The sequence below is a fragment of the Anomalospiza imberbis genome, chromosome 3, assembly GCF_031753505.1.
Source record: "Anomalospiza imberbis isolate Cuckoo-Finch-1a 21T00152 chromosome 3, ASM3175350v1, whole genome shotgun sequence".
NCBI classification, from domain to species: domain Eukaryota; kingdom Metazoa; phylum Chordata; class Aves; order Passeriformes; family Viduidae; genus Anomalospiza; species Anomalospiza imberbis.
Window position 1 is genome coordinate 99,899,097 of NC_089683.1, and position 15,473 is coordinate 99,914,569.

Consider the following 15,473-nt stretch of genomic DNA (forward strand, 5'->3'; position numbering starts at 1 on the left):
TATTTGACAGGCTTTAATGTAAACATGGTATTGCTGGCACACTGACAGCTTTTTTTTGGCGTTGCTTTTACAGAGTCTTTACAGAGAATGAGTTGATGTGTGACTCATGTAAATTCAGATTTTTTTTTTTTTTTTTTTTTTTTACTTTGAGCAGATGTGGCCCCTCAGTGTGAGCCTAAAAACAGTTGGGGTGTTGCTGGGATTTATTTACAAACCTCCAAGCCAGCAGTTTCAAATCTGGGTTAAAGTTAGATGCCTGTTTCCATGACAGATGGTCTCATTTTGGGAAGGAGTGAGTCTTGACAACTTGGGCTGGCTGGAAGAGTGAATTTCTGTTTCATAAAGATGATTCTATTTTCAGGGTATTTTCAGATCCCAGATCAAGATTTAAATCTCCAAATTCAAATATCGTTTAGGGATGAACAACATTTCATGCCAGCATCAAGGCTCCTGCTGATCCCTGGCTGCTGCCAGTGTTTATCCAGGCTGCTGGAAGAATGAGGAGTCCTAGCTCTGTTGTCACCTGCCTGACAGAGCTGTGGGGTGTCAGGAGTGAAGGCTGACTGGGAACCTTTCTGAGGGGGTTGTGTGCTTCCCAAGTTTTCTGGTGTTCAAGGAACAAGCCTGAGCCCAGGAGCTGTCCCTGCCTGACTTGGCACGGCAGGATTGTGGTAGGGGGTCCCTGGGCTGCACAGCAGCCCTGGAGGTAAAAAGACCAGAGAAAGGTTGTCATAGAAACCCTGATTGTTCTTTAGCCCTGACAGGATTGGATCTCATCAGAGGTTTTTCTGGAGCAACTCAGAGGAAAAGCATTTCCATAAAAATGTTCTAGTCCTTCTACTGAAGACTCCAGTTGCATTGAACAAGCAGTGCCTGCTGCTGATCCAGCCGTCAGGAGATGAGGTATGGGCATAGCACAGTGCCACCCTCCCCTCCTGAAGCAACAGCTCTGACGTGGGGGAGGAGTCCCCACTCTTGTCACACAGGATGGCTGCTGAAGCGTGTGAAATCACACGAGGTGTCTGACATTGGTACTAAGGAGCTCCAGGTTATTTTTCCTGGCCTCCAGCTACTTTTGTGGAAAGGTAGGGAGCTTCACTAGCTCCTTCTATCAGCTCTGTGCAGCTCTGTGCAGGTGTCTCATGTCCTTATCCCATCTCAAATGACACAAGGTGTTACATTTCAGGGCAGCAGCAATTGTCTGTCATTGTCAACATCACTGGCAGGCAAAGCAAAGGGAGGGCACGTCCTGTATCTGGTGAATGTCACCATGATCCTTGTCAGGGAAAGCAGCATCCCTCCAGTCTAACTCCTGGCCCCTGAGCCTGGATCTTTATTCATTGACCACAGCTTGGGGCAGAAAGGCAAAGCCTGAGAACAAGAGGAAGAGGGGAGAAACCACACTCAGTGTGCTACACACAAGACAACTGGGGCATGTGCTGCTGAGCAGAGGGGAGCTTGCAGTCTCAGAACATGGATGTAGGCCATGGCCCTCCATTAGCCTGCATTATTATTAGGGTGGCACCCAGAGGAATTTTGCTGCCAGTGGTGTAACTCTTCTTCAAATTATCTCATATGCCATTAAGAAGAGAGCCAGACTGATTTTTTTGTTTGATTTTGGTACCTTGCAGTTGACATCTTGAAGGAGTGTTTGCAAAGACAGTCTGACGTGTGTCACCCAGAAAGCTGCCTGTAAACATGAGTTTGTGCAGACTTCATGTTGAAGCAATACGCGGAATAAATAAATAGACTCCACAACTCGATGTAGTTATGAAGTGGGTATGCATGTCAGCACCCGGCACAAGTGAGATAGCTCTCCAAAACTTTTTCCCCCGAGCCTCAGTCTGACTTAAGCCTTTATTCCCAAAGGTGTTCCATATGCAACACATTACACAACTTTACCATGCATATTCAACCCCTGGCCCTGCCTGTCCTCGTCTCTCGTGCTAAATAGGTCCATGCCCTTCTAGGCATGCGTGGTTTGCTGTGGTGGTCCTGCGGGGGTCTCTGGTGGTCTCTTGAGGCTGAAGATTGTGGTCTTCCTCATGACTGAACTTTTGAACTTTTCTCCTTTGCACGTGCGCTTTTGGTCCTTTGGTCTTATCTGAGTACGTCTGTCAGTCTTGATGGGCTTGGAGATAGAGGAGCCTCTTTATTTGGGTTCTTTGCATCCTCAGTCCCCTCTGGTATTGTTCTTTATGCAAGAAGCTTTGGAAGTTTGCATTTTCTTATGCCCTTTGTACCATGGCAGAGGTTTCTTAAGTAAAAGGTTAAAATTCAACACATAACCCTACACGCTAAAATATAAATGCTTAATTCATTTTTTTAACTTAAGTGAACTCCAAAAATCTCTATTTCAATGTTATGGAGGTAAAGAGCTTCTACTTCTTAAGTTTTCACCTAAAGAAAACAAAAACAATAAAACAAAACCAAAACCACCCAAAAGAAAAACAGCATTCAAAACCTGTTGACACCTATATCAAAAATTTAAGCCATCCTTCTAAATGTCAATGATCTGAAAGTTCAGCTGATTTCTTCCTGCCTTTCACTTTTGATTACTTTGCAGTAAAGTTCTTTCTTCATCACCAATTATAAACTTTATCAAAATGGGACAGTTTTGCTCATGATGGTCAGAAGACTCTTTTTAAACAAAATATAGGAGTCATTACCTTAAATTATGCCTGCATTATGCCAAGGCAGGCCAACATCCTTTGGCACATTTCTTCATTATATTCAATATTATATTCAATATTTCATTCTCTTTAATTAGTCACAAATAGAGTTTATTTTTCTGTACTGAATCAACTGAGTATATGAGCCAGAGGCTTCAGTCAGCAAAAGAGTGACTTTGTGAAGATCTTTAAATTTCCTGTTCAATTCAGTGGCTGTTGGCTGGGATGTCATTAAGGGCTGTTAGGCACTAGCAGCTGTTCCAGGGTTTCTGGTATTAATAGTATTTGTATGGTCACACAGCTCAGAGGTGTCCAGGAGGGTATTTCCCTGGGGGCTGATGAAGGAGCACTGAGGCAGCTCTCCCACAGGAAGCTCACCCTCCAAGCAAACACTGTACCTCAATGGACTCAATGGGAATTTACAAGTGCTCAAAGCATTTGTGAGGCACCAAAATGCTCCTCCTTAAGCAGCCTTATGGAATTTCTTGCTTTCATTTTGCAATGCATCTGCTCCTGAGTGATTTCTCAGTGGCTGACTTCAAATATACATTAAACCATGAAGTTGGAGGAAAATAGTGACCATCTGCAGGTTAGCAAGGATCTGAACTCATTATATGTGATAGTAGAAGCAATTTGTCACTGTCTGAGTCATCACAAGTGCCCTCTTCTAGGAATCCACTCTTCCAATACAATTCTGTGAACATAGCACTAGAGATAATAAAGTCCAGAGGAAACTTACTTGGACAAATAAAATTTTCAGATAGTTCTGAAAAGCTTATTTTTGATCAGACTGTCCACTTCTCCTAGGTTAAAAATTCTTTGTAGATACACTGGAAAGTGTGGAGAACAGTGGTGAGTAGTTATCTTTGGCTGTGGATGAAGTATTTTTTCTGTGAGACAATAAAATGCAGGGCATAGGAGCTGGCACTCTTGATGACTGAATTAACTTTGAAATCTGTCTCAGTCTCTGAGACCTCAGAAGACACTGAAAAGACTTTCCTGACAAATAATTTTGTAATTACACCGGGGCTGAAGATTGTTTTCAGTAACCTCCAGCAGTTAATTATGGGCTCATAAATTGCAGATTATGGGGCTTTACAGAGCTGCACACAGCTTGGATTTTTCTTTTGTAGTGGATTCAGTAAAAATAATTTTGAAAAATATGTTCATGCCTTTTTGGACCATGAGTTTTGTTGACAGATGCAATGAAACCGATACATCCTGCAGAGCAGCTCAGTCTCATGGCACTGACATTTCCCCCACAAAAATACCCAGAAATTAACTTTCTGAGCAGCTCTTGTTTGCAATAGCAACACAGCACAAAAGCAACTACGAAGGTTCAGACAAATTTGTCATCATTTTTTTAGGAGTGGCACAGCCATAAATAAATTTTATTTATTTTTTATTTATTTTTATTTAATTTTTATTTATATTTCCATCTACATGGTGGTAGAACCTTGGATTTGCAGTTTTGGTGCAGTGTCAGCTCCTGCATATGCACAGAACAAAGACCTTAATTTAAAGAAAAAATAAAAACCTGCTTTGGAGACTGCCAAACATTTAGCTTTGCTGATATCACGTAGCACTGAATTCCGCAGGTTAATTATGGCTGGTGTAAAAAAGCATTGCTTTTTGTCAGTATTGGAAACTAAATGTATTCATGCCTTCCTGAATGCTTTCTCAGCAGCTGACAGCCATGACATTTACATAGGGGTGTGGTGAAACAGGGCACTGACACCCGTAATCATCGCGAGGAAGGAAAGCATCCAATGATATAAAACTGTTTCACAGTCTCTGCCTTTCCCTGGAAAAACAGCATCTGGCTCAATGTAGGCACAGACTGTCGGCAAAGGCTTTTTTTGTTCTTTAAACAGAACTCAGCTGACAGGTTACTTTCTGGAAGAGGCATGGTAATCTGTTTATTTATGTACTGCCTTTGAGAGATGTAGCCTTAAATTAGGATAGGAATTGGGAACAGAAACAAAAGAGTTTACAGAAATAGGAGACACTGGGATTCTTGGCGTGTAGGCTCTGTGCAATCAGGTCTCAGAAGCATTTTTTTAAAATAGAATAATAAGAGCTTTGTTGTTTTTATAGCTGATTAAACTGAGCTGACATCTCATCCTCCAGACATGAGCACACTGCTTGATCTAACCCACATTTGAAGATGTGTATGACGTTCAGTGAGAGCTGGAAACATCACTATACTTCCTTTGGAGTTAGCCCAGTGTTTACTGAGTGCCTGCCTTTGGAAATGGGCAATCCCTCCCTGGGAGCTGACAGAGGAAAAACATTTGATTCCTGATGGTCAGGATTCTGCCCTGACCAGCCTGCAGCACTTGACAGTCTTCAGGCTCTGGCAGTTCCACTGGCTCTCGCATTTGTTTCCCTGAAAATGGAGAGCTCAATAAGCCAAACTGTTTATTTGGGCACTGGAACTCATATCCATGAGAGTCCTGTTCAGAACAGAGGATGGCACTGGTTGCACCTCATTGCTCCATGTTTTATCCAGTGCTCTGATAAGTTCACTCCCAATTCTGCCACCTCCTCTGGGTCCTGCTCCTGACCCATCTCCTGGCCCAGCTCACTCCTTGTGCTAAGCCCAGTCCAACCTGAGACCTCAGCACCCATTCCTCTCACTTGTTCAGACCCCAAAATGAGGGCTTGCTGAGGCTTAGGAGGAAGATGGCTTTTGGAAAGACTCAATATCCCCACATCCCTCATCTGAAAGTAAGGGAGGCTGTACCTCAGAGTCAGGAGCCACAGCTGGTATTGTGTCTCAGGTCTCTACCACTCAGGTCACATGGTGACAATCAGAGAGCTGTGGCATGCCTGTGCAGCTGGCCAGTGCCATGCAGTGACACACACTGAGGCTACGTGTGCCCAGAGAGATGAGTGGCTCCAAAAAAAAAGCAATCAACTCTCACCTGGGGTGGAGATAGGCACCTGCCAGGTATTCTATAAATTAAGCTGTCTCTATAAAATATCCTGTGACACTGGAGACACAGAAGATTCAGTTTGAAGATCCATCTTCAGTCTTGCACTTCCCTGCTTTCACAGCTGTGGTGATGCTCTCACATATGCAGCAGGCTCTGCTTTGCCATAAGCAGGGCAGCTCATTGTCTGGCATTGCTGTCACTGTGCCCCTGCTGCACTGACTGCTCTTGGTGGCCAACACACCATCATGCTGCTTGTAAAAGGTTTGCTCCCTGTCAACACCCAGACATGCTGGAAATGTTTCCTGTATCAAGGGCTCTGTCTATACCCTGAGTTTAAAAGTGGACAAAGGAAAAGGAGGAGGCGCACCCAGATCTGTGGAGGTGGTTGGGGCTTGTTGCCACAGAGCTCCAGACTAACTGCACTTGGGAAGTGAGGCTCTGGGGGGAATGTGGATACAACAGGCCAAGCCCTTTACAGGTGGAATAAACAAGAACCTGCAGGGAAACACTATTGCCCTGGCTTCCCCAACTTTTTAAGTGCTCCAGGTCTTGGTGCAATGTCCAGCTGAGCATCTGGGTGTAGCAGTATAAGCAGGACACGTGTGGATTACAGCAGTGGTCAACCAGCAGCACAGACATCACCTGAAAATCCTCCATTTGTCTCCAGGTAACTCCCTCTTACAAATATTGTGTATATATATATATATATATATAAAACCTATATTGTATGTATATATATACATATATATGTACCCAATATATTGCACATGTCTGTTGCATGTGAGGTAGTTATCTTTACTTCCAAAGTTCTGCAGGTAAATAACCATTTGGTGTTTGATTTGTTCTGCATGCAGCACATCAGCTGGTCCCGTTACAAGTAATTCAAAGGCTTTCCAAAGTGGTAAATCTCTGCTTATTTTTATTTCCTGCCTCTAGCAATGTAGTAAAAATTTGTCTCTTTCACTGTTTGAAACCTGCAAGCAGAATTGAAATATTCTGGGATCCAGGACAGGTCAGAACGTAGATTTTTCCACTGTCCCAAAGCCTAGTTTAGTCAGCTGGATGAATTAGAGCTGGTAAGTGTGTAGAAGGGCATAAAAGAAACCCTTCATGCTCTGTAAAAGTGGCCTTGAGATGCAGTAGGACTCTGCACAAGGGCACTAATTTGTCACACAGTGTGTCCCCAGGCTGCACTGCACAGCCCATGCTGGACGTAGAAAGCAGGACACAGCAAGAATTTCCTACAGCCTCACTGTGGCTGAAGGGTTATCATCCATCCCCAACAGATAAGTTTTTCTTTCCCAAGGAAAGGAAAAAGACGAGCAGACATGATCCTGAAAACAGCATGCCTCTGAAGAAATACATCCTCTTGCTTTGTGCTCAGGCATTTGATATCTGGCAATTGATTTGCTTCTTTGTATATCCTGGCTGGATCATCCTGAGTCCTCCTGCACAAAGGGCACAGAAAAATTTAAATCAGTTTTGCGTGGAAACAGATACCAATTAACATCCCTGGAGAAGGGCAGAAAGGGAACAAGGAACATCTCACTGAAGTTGTTGACACAGGTAGAATGCTGGAGATGGTCCCAATCTTTCCCAAAGCCTTTTGTTATTCTGTTTCCCAAGCAGCTTCTTCTTTGAAGTTTTTCTCTGTGTGTGCAGGCAAAAACATGGTGGAAAGAGCTGAGCTGAGCTCCCATGGGTCACTGGAGCTTGTGGCAAGGCTGCTCTTCCCTTAAAGGAGAGAAATGTCTTGCTCCCACCAGGCAGTGAAATGACAAATGCGAAAGCCTTTCTTCAGGTTTAGTCCCAGTGACCAAAAGCTGCTGTTGGCTTTTTCTTTCTCCAGAAGGTGTCTTCATTCACTTTTCTCCCCACGGTTCTTCTGATTGCTCCCTGTAACTTTGTACAGAGGCACAGGAGGAAGAAATGACAGGGAAACGTTGCTAAACCTAAGCCCCACTCTCAGCATGCAGTACACAGAGCCTTTCTGCTTTGGCTTATTCCAGAAACAGGACCCAGAGGAACCCTCTGTCCCTGCAGCACAGTTTGGCCATTGCTGGCAACAGGCTGCAGGTTCTGTACTGAGTTTCCAAAGGCTCACAACCAAGGCCTGCCAAACTTGCTTTGCCGGCACTACTACAGAGTACCTGCTGCTTTGTTCCAGTTTGGTTTAGCTGTAGGAACACTTTCCCCCTTCCAGCCAGGTGCCATAGGCTGATGGGGTTTACTTTCACTGGCACTGCATGGCAGAACCATAGGTTTATACCAGCTCTTCAGTGCACTGAGGTGTTCACAACTCCAATTTCACACGCTGGAGCTAACAGAGGTCATCGTAGGCTCGGTGTGGCAGCAGAGGTCCTGCGAAGTGGAAGCACAGGGTGCACTGAGAGGGGATGCAGGCCCAATGGGATGGAAAGAGATGGGGCACAGGCCTCTGACTCTGGAGCACTCACAGCTACAAACCACTCACCTACGGACAGCTAAAGAAATGCAGATACAGAGCTGGACAAGAATGGTTTCAGGGGTAGAAAAGAGGACAAATAAGTAATATCTTACATGTATAGAACCAGCATCTATTGAGAACGTGGATGTGAAATGGAGTTGCAATCCAGTGAGGAAGAAGCAGGTGTAAAAGTATGTAACAAATCATAAAACTGACCCCGGGGAGAAACTGGAGTGAGGAAGAAGAAATCACCACCATAAACCTCACATTCCTCCCACAGAACAATTCCAGATGCTGATGATTTCCTGTAACACCACCAGTATTAAGATGAGCAGGGACAGGGGGAACATAACATTAGGAATAGGGATAGAAGATAAGAAGTGTGCAAAAGGCTTCAAATTATTTTAAATTATTATTATTGCTATTGAAATATTTTCTGATAGGAGTATTATCTATTTTTCTGTAATGATTTGACCTGGACTAATAATTTTTTATTAGCATGCTAAGATTTCAGTTCTACTAACATTCAGTTCTTGTCTTCATATGTAAGGTATGTTTCCCTTTTGCCCAGAAACAATGTTTTGAGCATAACACTGTAAGAAGGTTTCCGAATAGCTCAGAAACATTCTGTATTTCTCACAGGTTCAAAATAACCAAATACTTTATAAGCTGAAGTCACCATCAAATGTGAAAAATGCATCTGCCCAGGTGAGATCTAAAGAGCTTCTCAGCCTCAGATGAAAAGGTAAATGGTGTTTTGGGAAAAATCTGCTTTTGTTTGTCAGTTTTTCCCTTCAAACCTGTTCCTGCTGTCTTGGATGCTCTCTCTGTGAGTCAAAACTGATTCTATTCCTCTTCTAGACTGCACTTTGTCAAAGAGAAAAGCCACAACAAACACCTTATGAATTAGGAGTCATTATTTTTAGCCACAGATCAAAATTTAAAGAAATAAATAGAAACTTCCAAACTCCTAATCTTCTTCTAGTTCTTCAGTGAAGCTTTCCATATCAATGTCTTCCATTTCTAATGGTTCTGTAATGTTTCACAGATGTATTATGCTTACAATAAAATCCAGTAGCAATGTATTGCCATCAAAAAGGTGCCTGTAGCACTAGCCTTTTTAAACCCCTGGAGAAAGAAAAAAGAAGAGGCCAAGGCCAAGAGCCAGCAGGGCAGACAGACCTGTGCCATTTGGAACCATAAAAAAGTGAACAAACCACCTGAGGGACTCCTAGTTTTGGGCTGGGCTTCCCAGGCAGAATTACAGTTTAACCTGTAATTACAAGGTACGGTGTAATTACAGATGTTTTCACATCTTGGACATCCTGGAGCTGTGGTGTAGAGCTAATTGGCCAGAAGCCTGATGGCCATTCCTGATTCTGGGGTTTTGGCTTCCCTCTTCATTGGAGATATTTGCAGAACATTTTTCTCTTGACTTCTATATGTCTCTGCACCAAGTCAACTCACAGGACTACCTAAAATCAATCTGTATGACTAAGAGCATGGTCCAAATGCTCCTTGAGCTCTGACAGACTGGGTGCTGTGAGCACTTCCCAGGGGAGCTTTATCTTAACATCTGCAGCAGGTGAGGGCTGCTTAATGGCTATAAAGCTTTAGAAGATGTGCAAGATCTAGACCCAGTTTTGTGAGTGGCTTTAGTTTTCTCTTTGGGTGACTCCAAACAACATTTGGAGATCTGATACTTGGATTCTCCCTAGTTTGAATATACTTACTATATGTTTGTTTTCTTGTGAAATGAAAATAAGGATTTCTTGATTTGCTGTCTTTTCCCTTAAGGGGAAACCCTGTTTTCCTACCAAAATGGTGAGATACCATTTTATTTCAATCTGTTGATTTATAGGATGCGTGGAAACCCTCCTTCCTTAAACAGACCTTGCCATAAAGGACTCTTAGTTATTTTTTTTTTCTGTGAATTTAATTTTGGCCAGGTCCTTCTGCTTCATCCAATAGGACTTTCTCCCTCAAACCTGTAAGCCTTGGTCTTCTGTGTTTTACCAGGGTGTTGCACAAGTCTCACTGCCTAATCCCACTTCCCCCCATTGCTGATGGCTCTGACAGGAGTCCCAAAGCAGGACATCTGAGAAATGCTTTGATCAAAGCTCCCCACCTACCAGTGAGGTTTGGCTATTAACTTTTTGTTTATGCCCTTGCTGTGCAGCAGGGGCACTCCAGGTATTTCCTTGCTAAACAAAGGAAGGCATTTAAACCCAGCAAGCTGCTTTATGACTCTGGGCACAGTTACTGCACACACCGTTTGACTCTTTTCTCTGCAGAGATTAATGCTGGCATCTTAAACATTACTAATGCCTTATAGACAATCCATTAACATCAATGTCTCCTAAGTGGCCAGCCATACCATTATTTGTAAAATAGGGATACTTTCCTAGTGCTAGCACTATCAATCCCTTGATTTCCTGAGCATGGAATCATGCCTATTATCAGCACTGGAGTATTTTACACTGCTACATATTTTTTACTATATAATGAGCTGTGTGTATGTGAGTGACATGAAAAAAAACCCATAAAATAGCAGAATATTGCTATTCTACTTGCTGCAGTGTATGAGCTGATCTGGTTAGACACGAAATGCAGACAGAAATCCGCCTCACCTCTCAAGCTAATTTTAGTCTCTCCCTCTGTTCTCTGTGGCTGTGTGTGTATAAAATCACTGGCAGTCTGACAGCGTTTCAGTAACCTGTGCCACGCGCAGAGCGGTATGTACTCACCAGCCATCTGCTTGCATGGCACGGGTTAACTGAGCCTGTGGGATTGTGCTTACCTAAACAAAACCACTGCAGTGAGGGGAAAAACAATGAATGGGTGGAGATGATCAGCCCATGCATTCCAGCTAGTGCAGTCCAGGCAGCAATGACAGCCTGAAGGTTGCAGCAGCATCGGGATCAGCATTCCAAGTGCACCAATCTTACAGTCTGGAGTGATTTTACGTGGAGCTGTTCTTTATTTGCTGAGCCATGGCCAGTAACCAGGCCAGCCTGCAGGATGATCAGAGCAGGCACTGCAAGTTCTTATCCTATATGTTCTACCAGGCTGTGAGAGATCACAAGCCTGTGTGGATGCTGGAAGACATGAGAACTATGGAGTATTTTTACTGGGAGGAAAATGCCAGCCTAAGAACCTACTCACCTTCAGAAGCCCTTCTCTATGCAGTGGTGCATAATCACCTGCCTTATGCTCAGTATCTGCTGTCTCATTTTCCAGAGGAGGCTCTCAAGGTGCCTGGGGAACACTTCTGCTATTGCCCATCCTCTGCTCCTCACCTGGCCATGGCGGTCACGTATGACAGGAGAGATATCTTGGGACTGATCATCAAAATTGCACACAAGCTTCCCAGCTTGAATTCCTATATCAATAGGGCTGGCTGCTTTCATCTGGAAGATGGGAAAACACCCCTGCACCTTGCCTGTGAACTGCTGAGGTCAGAGACGGTCCTCATCCTTCTCGGGAACGGAGCATCTCCCAGGATAGAGGACAGTAAAGGGCTTACCCCGCTGGACGTCATCCTGGAGCAGATGTGGGACTCCAAAGTCAATGTCGCATCTAAGAAGCTCTGCCTCGACTACCTCTTGCTCTTCATGCCCAACCCACAGTTTAAGATGCGGAAAGTTCTGCAGGAGCATCCAGACCACTGGACAGCTTTGCTGGGAGAAGACAAATTCAACAGCCTCGTGGGGAACACACCTGCTTCTTTATATCTGCAAGCTATGCAAACTATTCTCCAGACTCTTCCCCCTTCCCACTTCCCTAAAAGCATCCAGGAACTACCTATACCTCAGGCACTAAAGCCTTTACCATCCTATGGCAAAAAGCTACCAGCAAAAAATGTGGTAAATGTCTTTCCTTGACTTTATTCAATGGGTCTTGGATTTTCCAAGGCGACTTAGAGGAGCTGGTTATCCACCACCCTCTGCATTTTAGTGTGATTTTAGTACTTAACCTATTAAGCTCTGCTGGAAAATCCAATATTTTGTGACAAGATTTTAAATGTCTTTTCTAACTGATTGCAGGCACGGCACTTTTAAAGGCAAAAGCCTTCCTTGTTTTCTGTTTTGTTGTGCATGTGAAGGGTTAACTGTAGTTGAGACTGTGTTATGTTTGGTTTCTTAGTTGTCAGCTGGTATCAGTGTATCTGAATTCCCAATATGATAACTGTATCCTGTGTAATGCACCTGGGTTAAAAGGAACTACGTACCCAGTGGGATTTTTAAATGGTGTCACGGCTAGAGCTGGGAGAAATACCATCCCCTACCAACAAGGTTCAAACATCAAGTTTCCTTTCTAAAAATGCTCAAGCATCATTAGTAATAACCACAAAGTGCATGGCTGATGTTGCAGGGATGCAGAGTTACCAGTATTCCTGCAGGATAACTGATCCTACCAAGTTACTTTACAGCAAGTAATGGTGTGGAGGGCATGAATTCAGAGAGGGGCAGTGTGTGTACATTCCTGGGGGATGGGGGATAAAGATCCACGGAATAGCTAATGGAAAGCATCCAGTCTTACCTGGGAGTGAGGGGGTTAAAGGCAATCCCAGCCCTGATGCCTCTACAGACTTGTGCATTGGGGAAGGAACCATTTTCCTTGATGTCCAGTAAACAAATGGCAATTGGAGCAGGGACATTGGGAGCCCTATCTTTCATATGTGACATTATTTCTCCTTGACTTGTGTTTTGGAACACATCTCTACAGGAGATGTAGCTTGCTAACTTGATTTCCCTGTGGGTCTCAGAGCCACAGGCATTTGCTACTTATCCTAAGCTGGGGTATGATGTTCTGCTGTTAAAAGTTGTTACTTGCTGTCAGAGTATTTTTACCACCCAGGTCCAGACAGAAATCCTTAGCCTGGAAGTTACAAAATGTTCCCACTGACAGCACTGCAGGTAGGGTGAGTTTGCAGAAAGAGGGGCTGCGTCCGGGCAGCCTTCTGGGTAGCTCTGAATCACGCTGCCCTCTCTGCTCAAGGCACCAGTCCTGCTCTCCTGGGTGTTCTCAGCAAAAACAGAGCAGTGGCAAAATCCCAGCTCCCTTTGGGGGACATCCCTTATTTTGGACACCAGTGTTCCCCACTCCTTGTAAGCGCAACCCTCTGCTCTGCTGAAGTAGCACAACTCACTTCTTCCGTCTGCACTGGGCAGCAGTGGAGAACTCACTCTCCTCTTCAGTTGGATTTGGAGCCCAAGGCTGTGGGGCACAAACCACTTTCCACAGGCAGTAGCTAAGAAAGATGTGCAGTCAAATCTCAACTGCTTTGTGCAAAAATGGCTCATGTCTCATCCAGCTTATTCCCTGCCTGTGGCAAGGAGGCCATGCTGGACCTGTGCCCATCTTTCTGTCAGCACAGGAAGCACTTCCATTTAGTTTCCTTCTGCATGGGCTACCTCCTGTGTGCCAGGACACTGCAAATGTGAGCTATGGCCAGGTGGAGATTTACTGTGAGACTGCAGAACATGCCGCTCACAGCCACCTGGACCATCCTTTCTGGGATACTGGGATGCTCCTCTCAGCCATCTCTTCCTGCATGCTGTGGGAGGACCTCAGTTCCAGTGCCACCTGTGCTAGGCCAGGTGAATGAACAGGCTTGCTTGTGAGGTGGAGAAAATGCCAGCCCAGCCCTAAAAGTGGTAAGCAGGCCACGAAGGGGTTAACCCTTCTCCTGAATTCCTACATCTCTGGTCCTGTAGTGTCCCTCCACCCCTGCCCCCAGGGACTTGAATATCCTTCTCCGTCTGTGTCTATTGCTCCTTTTTCGATGGGGAAGGCTGCGAAGGAACGGGGGAAATGCAGGGTCAGCGCTGGGCGAGGCTTTTGGGGGAAGCATGTACTCGACAGACTGTGCTGCAGACAGAGGCTGTCACAGCTTGGGAAGCAAAGCAGAGCCCAAGGCAGATTTGCACTATAAGCAGTGGCTCAGCTGCTTCTGCCAAGCCCTCAGGCTCCCTAGCACTGGCACATACTCTCCCGGAAAACTCGGAGAGACTGTGCAGAGCACGGCCCCTGTGGCACCCCAGGAGTCCCAAGGAGCAGGATTGGGTTTGTCCCCAGCAGCACTGCGGTATCTCATCCTGATGTTGGTGGGTGAGAGGCGGAGGAGGCTGCTGAAGGATATTATTAGAATAGTAATTAGGTCCTGGAAGCAGAGATCCCCGGAAAGGAGGAAATGGAAATCATCCAGTGCTATTGCACTGGCTCGAAACCATGTGAGTTTCAGTGCTGTGAAGAGTTTCAGAAAAGACAGGAGGGAGGGGAGGGCTGTTCATCTTACAAATCCAAGGAGGCAGGTAGGGACTGCTGGCGTTAATGGAGAGCACTTTCCATTAAGGCAGGAGCTCACTCTCAGAGAGCCAGAGCAGCCCACTGGGAGCAAGTGAGTGTAAAATGGTGCAGGGGTCTCTGTTGGCTCAATGTCGTTGTGGATCAATACAGAGGTCAGGAATCAGGCATTTTATGGGTGCGTTTGTAGCAGACAGCAGGATGCTTGTGTGCATGCATTTGTCCATGTGGGAAGCTCCCCTCAATCCACCTGCCAAGAGAGAGGATAGAAGATGAATTGTCTTGGAATAGTTTCTTCCTGGGACATTCCTGTGACTGGTGCCCCAGCCTAGAAGAAAGCTGCTGGTCCACTGTTGGCCAACATGTAAAAATTCTGGTGTGTCCAGCCCAGAGTATGACAGGCAAGTACCCACACAGGAAAGATCACTCCACAGACCCCTCATTTCTCCTTTTCCTGACCATTTCAGCAAGAGATTGAGCACCAGCTGGCCCTCAAACACATCAGGCCTCCCATGTGCAGCCCCAGTGGGACAAAGTTTAGGGTCATTAGCGTTGTGGTGACAACTCTTTCCATTGCCTGTAGCAACGTGACTGCAGGATGGGCACTCCATCTGGAATAGGGGAATCTTCTCCCTAGACCCTGTTTGCTTATATTGTGGTGATCTGCCTGTTTGAGATCCTATTCGTCTGCTTGGTCAATATAGTGACATTACATCAGATATGGCCAAATCTACCTCAGCCCTGTCTGTGTTGGCTTTTTCTCTCCATTTTTCCCAGCTAGGTCATTAGCAAAAGTAAACTCGAAATATTTTGCAATATTTTCCTGCAATCTGATCGTCTTGAAAAATCCCAATGCTTGCATGGTAAATATGTTGGTAACTTTGTTAATCAAAAAGGGTGCTGGGTGCTGTGTGGTGATGTTTACATTCTGCATATCTGCACACTTGAGTAAGTGTTGCTCAGATCTGTATTCTGAACTTGGGAAAAAGAATAAACACAAGAGAGAAAAGGGGAGAGGTTAAAGTCTTTTCTGGTCTTTGGATTTAGGTTGGTTCTGCAGGTTGCATGTCATTAATTTCAATTTTGAGGAGTAGCATTTTAAGGATC

The 15,473-nt window shown here is 44.9% G+C and overlaps 2 protein-coding genes across 3 annotated transcripts in view; both read left to right on the forward strand.

The window, feature by feature from the left end:
- Nucleotides 1-15,473, forward strand: part of ALK (ALK receptor tyrosine kinase) — a 408,209-nt gene that overhangs the window by 36,126 nt on the left and 356,610 nt on the right. The window lies entirely within an intron of this gene.
- LOC137471594 (ankyrin repeat domain-containing protein 9-like) overlaps nt 8,417-15,473 on the forward strand; it is a 243,466-nt gene continuing 236,409 nt past the window's right edge. The window contains exon 1 of one of the 2 annotated variants that reach the window (XM_068186045.1): nt 8,417-11,923. In XM_068186045.1, the coding sequence (XP_068042146.1) occupies nt 11,051-11,923 (873 nt within the window). In that variant the 5' untranslated portion in view covers nt 8,417-11,050. Of the gene's footprint in view, nt 15,315-15,473 lie in introns of both variants that reach the window. The other variant, XR_010997705.1, reaches the window with a different exon arrangement.